This window comes from Notamacropus eugenii, chromosome 7 (genome assembly GCF_028372415.1).
Source record: "Notamacropus eugenii isolate mMacEug1 chromosome 7, mMacEug1.pri_v2, whole genome shotgun sequence".
Classification (NCBI taxonomy): domain Eukaryota; kingdom Metazoa; phylum Chordata; class Mammalia; order Diprotodontia; family Macropodidae; genus Notamacropus; species Notamacropus eugenii.
This window is the reverse complement of record NC_092878.1, coordinates 16,670,731-16,677,320: the sequence shown is the minus strand read 5'-3', so window position 1 is coordinate 16,677,320 and position 6,590 is coordinate 16,670,731. Positions and strand designations below refer to the sequence as shown.

The 6,590-nt window shown below is 37.0% G+C and overlaps 1 protein-coding gene across 1 annotated transcript; it reads left to right on the top strand.

Annotated features, from left to right (window-relative positions):
- The first annotated feature begins 4,314 nt into the window (after positions 1–4,314).
- LOC140513141 (olfactory receptor 4F3/4F16/4F29-like) lies at positions 4,315–5,253 on the top strand. The gene has a single exon (XM_072622499.1). The coding sequence runs from the start codon at positions 4,315–4,317 to the stop codon at positions 5,251–5,253; it is 939 nt and encodes a 312-aa protein (XP_072478600.1).
- The last annotated feature ends 1,337 nt before the right edge of the window (positions 5,254–6,590 follow it).

Genomic DNA, 6,590 nt, shown 5'->3' with positions numbered 1-6,590 from the left:
CATACAACCATATGTTGTTGGTTCATTCTTTATAATTTAAGGCAAGAATCTGAGTATGTTACTCCCCTGCTCAAAAACCTTATGTCTCCCTTTTCCCTCTAGGATCAAACTCAAACTCCTTGGTCTGACAATCTTAAGACCTCTATCTTTTGAACCCAACCCACGTTCCCATTTCTTCTTACTTCAAATCATGCATTTCTATTCTAGGCAAGCTAATGGCTCCTGAAAGTCAGAATTCCATCACCTCTCTCCACATAGGGTGTTCTTGTGTCTCTTGTAATCTTTAGCTTTCTTTAAGCCTCGACTGAAATATCATCACCTGCATGAAGCTGTTCCTGGACCTAGAAGAGGCCAATGCTCTCATTATCTTCAAATTACCTTCTGTTATTTATCTGTGTACATGTTATATTGTCCCTGTAGAAGTAAGTTTTTTGGTTGTCTGCATTACTTAATTTTTGTCTTTATCTGAAGTGTGTAGTTCAATGCCTTTATTATAGTAGCTCAATAATGTTTAAAAATCATTGAAAGGAAGTTTTAATTGAAGAAAACCACAAACTCCTACCAACTGGGTTCATTGAAAATTTACCTTATTCAAACTCAACTGGACCCTTTTTGCTGTGTAGCAAGGCTTTTCTTTGTTTCTTGCTAATCTTACCTATTAGGGGCATCTAGCTGGTAGAGTGTATACAATGCTGGTCATGGAGTGAGGAAGACCTGAGTTTAAAATCTGCTTTGGACACTTACTAGCTGTGGACCCTGGGCTAGTCACTTAACCCTGGTTGCCTCAGTTTCCTCATCTGTAAAATGAGCTGGAGAAGGAAATAGCAACCTACTTTAGTATCTTTTCCCCAAAAAATTTCAAATGGAGTCACAGAGAGTCCTTTGAAGCTGAAATTATTTGATAACAATATTACATATTTACCCATAACAGGCAAAATTATTAGTTTTATTTTTATCCCATCTACCTTCCCTCACTCTCAGTAGGTGATCTTGTCTCTTATTTTAATGAAAAAGTTGAGATGGTCTACTGAGAGCTCCCTAATCATCACCACACCTCCTTCCCATCTTCATTATCTATTATCTTCTTTCCTCTTTTTCTTCCTTTTGTTTTTAGAGGAAGAGATTTGGAGACAATTCCTTTCCAAGGTCAATCATTCCACTCCTGTTTTCTTAGAGGGTTATGGCCATTTTATTAGTAGGTGATTGGGAAGATACCATGAAGAAACCATCATTTAAATAGATAAATATTGGGTGTGGCATTCAAGGAGTAGGGGCCAGTTAATATGGGCCATGTATGGAAGTGAGATAGCCCACCATATGTTCAGAGAAGGTGGGAGATCTAATTTGATAATAAGTAGTACATCTGGAAGACAGTAGAGTGAGAATAAAGTTGGCAACATGAAGTGACTCCAGACTATGAATAAACTTGATTGAATGCCAGGCAAAGACACTTAACTTGACTAGGATTTGTTTATGAGGGAGCTGATGAAGAGTTTTGGTCAGAGGACTGATATGATTGATATTGATCTTTTCATTAGGAAGATTAATCTGGAAAAGGTATGAAGGTTGGATTGGAGTGAAACTGTGGATATAGACATTAACATAGGTCAAGGCACTGTTGTAGTAATCTGTAAAACAGTAATGAGTTTCCACTAAGGCAGTGGCTATGAAGATGGAGAGAAGGCAATAGATTTAGAATTTGTTGAGTAAAAACTTGTATCTAGTTTATGGGGGTGGGGAGAGAGAGAAAAAAATCAGATAGCTTAACACCATGACTGTGAACACAAGTGACTCAGTCAAAAATGTTGCCATGAATAGAAATGGGTGTAGGCACAGAGATAATTAGTTCATTTTGTTATTGTTTGAATTTGAGCTACTTGTGGTAGCTTCTACTTCTACTTGGTGATATACATCTATGTACATCTACTTGGAGAGGTACCCTATGAATTCCAGATATGGAATATCTGGATAAAAAAGAAACCTAAAGATTTGGGTTTTATCGGTAGAGAGATGATAGAAGAAACTATGCCAAGGAGCCAAATAGCTAAGAGAAAATAGGTAGAGTTAGTATAGAAAAGATTGGGATCAGAATCATGGGGATCACTGGCCTTACTACATTCAGAAGAAAAGAGGGAACCAAGGAAGTAGACTGAAAGGGAACAATTGATAAGGTAGGCTGAGAATCAGGACAGCAAAGTGTCTTAGAAGTTAGAGTGAATTCATAAGGAGTTGGAGGTGAAGGGTGTTAAAACTCCAGAGAGGAAAAAGAGGATTCAAAGAGAAAATGCCTTGGATTTGACAATGTCAGTAGTGAATTGCAGGAGAACAGTTTTAGAAATATGGGAGTTTAAGCTGAATTGCAAGATGTTGAATACTCACCCATTTCACGGTGAGGAAGGGGAAACATTTAGTGCAGACAACTTTTTCAAGAAGTTTGTCACTGAAGAGGAGGAGAGAAATGTGATAATAGGTGGATGGGGAGAAAGAGAAGGAGAGAAAGCCTTTTCAGAATTGAGGAAACCAGAAAATATTTATAGGTGAATGAGAAGGAGCCAGTAAAGAAAAAGATTAAAGATGTATGAGAGAGGAGATTATTGCTGGAGCAAGGTCCTTGAGGTATTTGAGTGGATAGGATTGGAGGTGCAATTGTAAGCATTAACCTTGGGAAGGAGTAGGGATGCCTCATTCTCTGAGACAAATAGGAAGGAGGGTAGTGAAGTTACCAGAAGATTTAGAGGAGTGAAACATTGGAGTTGAAGATTCCTCACAATGGACTCAATCTTCTCAGTGTGTCAAGAGGAAAAGTTATCTGCTCTAAGTGTAGGGGTTAGGGAGAGGGATGGGGACAGAGTGTAGGGAAACAAAAAACATTTGAAAGTGTTTCTGTGGGGAATGAGACAGAAAGTGGGTATTATGCAAATATGATTATTGTGGAGCAGCAAGAAAGATATGGTTATGTAGCAGAAACTTTTTATAGATGAAATCAACAGTGCTAAGCAGCTGGAAAGAGGAACAAAAGAATAGGGTGACATAGTATTAACAGCTTGAGAAGGACAAAGGACTTGGTATGGGGTTGTTTGGAATAAACATGGGCATGAAGGAGTTTAGCTGAGGTCATGCAAGAGATATGACTATCATCAGATGATTCACCCCTATCTAGTAGGGGAGGACTTGTTCCAGAAAATAATTTATCCTGGATTCCATTCTGATGTACTGCTGTCAGAAATTAGGTGACTTGGCTAAGGTGTTGGAGAAAATAATTACCACAGTCTGAACTTGATTTTGCTGAGAGAGAGACAGACAGACAGACACAGAAACAGACAGAGATACAAAGAGATACAGAGAGGCAGAAAGGCAAAGAAATGAATACATTTTATAAATCTATATCTACTTATCTATGTGTCAATCTCTGTCTCTTTATCTATCTATCATCTATCATCTATCTATCTATCATCTATCTATCTATCTATCGTTATCTATCTATCTATCTATCTATCTATCTATCTATCTATCTATCTATCTATCTATCTATCTATCTATCTATCTATCTATCTATCTATCTATCTACCTACCTACCTACCTACCTACCTATCTATCTATCTATCTATCTATCTATCTATCTATCTATCTATCTATCTATCTATCTATCTATCTGTCTATCTATCTATTTTATCCTATCCTATCCTATCCTCAGGTTAATCACAGCACCAATCATTTCAGGCGATGAGGAGTCAATCTCATCTAGACAAGAGTTAAATTTGGTTATCACCATTACTTCATTTCCAAGGAAGACCCTAACCCTCATTTTTACTACTTTCCTAAAGAGAAAACTCAGGAAAGAGTTGGAAGCTGGAGAAACAGTATTTCTTAATACTTATGGAGAAACTAAAAGGAAGTTTTAGAAAGATACTTCTACAACATCATTCCCAGCATTCTGTCTTATTTTTTGTTCTGAACGTAAACACCAAAAAAGAGCATTTACATAAACACAGCAGAATAAAAGATTTGACATGAAATTGAATCTCCATTCCATCCCACTCATTAATAATATATGTACATATGTATGTGTGTGTCATATACACACACACATATATATACATACATATATATATATACATATATACACACGCATGCTACTTTTTAGACTGTCCTACTTGGGCTTCTTTCTGAATTTCTTTCTGTTCTCTTTTGTGAATTTAAAAATGCTTTAATAGTCTTTTTTTCAGACATCACTGTTGCTAACTTATTTCTAGTAATTTGGAATCTCATCTTTTTTCTTTTACAGGTAACATAAGAGATGATCCTGCTGAGTCGATGGACAAAGAGAATTATTCTGTGGTGTCTGAATTTGTATTCCTGGGACTTTCCAATTCTTGGGATATTCAACTTTTTCTCTTTGTGTTCTCCTCTGTGTTCTATTTGGCAAGCATGCTGGGAAACACACTTATTGTGCTATCAGTGACCTGTGATCCCCACTTGCACTCCCCCATGTATTTCTTGCTAGCCAATCTCTCCTTTATTGACCTGGGGATGTCCTGTGTTATTTCCCCTAAGATGATGAGTGATCTTTTCCGAAAGCACAAAGTCATCTCGTTCTATGGTTGCATCACTCAGATGTTCTTCATTCATCTGATTGGTGGTGTTGAGATGGTGTTACTCATAGCCATGGCCTTTGACAGATATGTAGCCATATGTAAGCCTCTTCACTACCTAATTATTATGTGTCCAAGAACGTGCATTTTGCTTTTGGTTGCTGCCTGGATCGTTGGCTTCATCCATTCAGTGGCCCAGTTGGCTTTTGTAGTCCATTTGCCTTTCTGTGGCCCTAATGAATTGGATAGCTTTTATTGTGACTTTCCTCGATTTATCAAACTTGCTTGCGCAGACACATACAGACTGCAATTCATAGTCACTGCTAACAGTGGCTTCATGTCCCTGTGTGTGTTTTTCATCTTGATTGTATCCTACATTTTCATCCTAGTCACTGTTCAGAAGCATTCATCAGGTGGTGTCTCTAAGGCCCTCTCCACTCTGTCAGCTCATATCACTGTTGTGGTTTTATTCTTTGGCCCACTAATCTTTGTTTATACAAGGCCACATACTACATTACGTCTTGATAACTTCCTTGCTTTCTTTAATATAGTTCTTACTCCCTCTTTGAATCCAGTCATCTACACCTTAAGGAACAAAGAGATGAAGGTAGCAATGAGGAGAGTGTGCAGCCAGTGTCTGAGTTTCAGAAAAATCTCTTAAGTGATTTGATGAAGATGTGAGAACTACCTGTTAGAAGAATTAGTGAAGCCTGGAGGAAGAACTTATTTACAGGAGAAGATAAGAGTTAAGACTTTGAAAACCCTCAATTGAAGGTATACTTTATAGTATAATATGAAACCAAGGGTGTGTGCCAAAGATACATAAGGGGCATGGTCCTACAGGGATGATTCCAAGAATGCTTAAGCCCAGAATACCTTGTGATTGGGAGTGAATCATCTGGGTAATAAAACAAAAGAAGCTATATTGGGGCAAGATGAAAATTCTAAAAATGGGATTGAAAGAAGGCAGGACTACTCAATCCTTATTTTTCTACTACCAAGGATCTTTGAACTGGGAAACAAAGCAGTCAAAGTTATTAGGGATATGAAGTGAAGACATGTGCAGATAGTAAGAAAGCTGCCCTCAATGATTCAAGTCACTAGGTCTAATTCAAGACATCAGGTCTACACCAGATGTACTACATCTCATAGTCCTGAAGAAACTGATGGATGTGACTCATGAGGCACTGTTAGTAATATTTAAAAAATCATGAAGAAAATAGAAATGACCTTTAAGAAATGATGAAATGGATGCTTTCAGAGAATTCTGGGAAGACTTGTATGAAGTAATACAGAGTGAACAGAAACAAGAAAATGGTTTATACTGTGACAATAATATCATAAAAATGAACAAATTTGAATTACTTGAGCTGTACCAATGCAAAGATTCATGATTTCAGAGGATCAATGATGAAGAATCACTATCCACCTCTTGGCAGAGAAGTGATGGACTAAATATACGGAATGAGTCATGTATCTTTGGACATGGTCAATGGGGAAATGTCCTGATTTAAAAAAAAGAAGATACTGGAACCTTATAATTATAGTTAGCTTGACTGGTTCTAGCAAAATTCCAGACTATATTGTTAATGGATTGGCTTATGGTTTGGAAAAGGAAGTTATGATCATTCTGGACCAGCATGGCTGTCAAAAGAAGTAGTGATTTTTGGGTAAAATCATTTTTTAGTTCTAGAATTTAGGTTTCTGATCCTTAATGTGGAAGTGTACAGTGAATGGTTTTTAAAATCCTTCCGGCTTTTAATTTATGATTCTAAACTGATCATGTGAGAATAATCATATCGCTTTTTGTGAAAGGGTTATTGTATTGATTATGTTAACATAGCATATATTCTTGAATTTCAGAAAAGGATTTGATGATTTGTTGATGATTTCTTTTTGGCAAAGACAGATGTGGATTGGATGATAACGTGCTTAGATATAGTAGATAGCAGAGGTACAAAGGACAATACAGTTTGGTCTATCTACTGAAGATGATTC

Excerpts from the sequence above, each read along its gene's own strand:
- LOC140513141 (XM_072622499.1), top strand. The coding sequence starts at position 4,315 with ATGGACAAAGAGAATTATTCTGTGGTGTCTGAATTTGTATTCCTGGGA.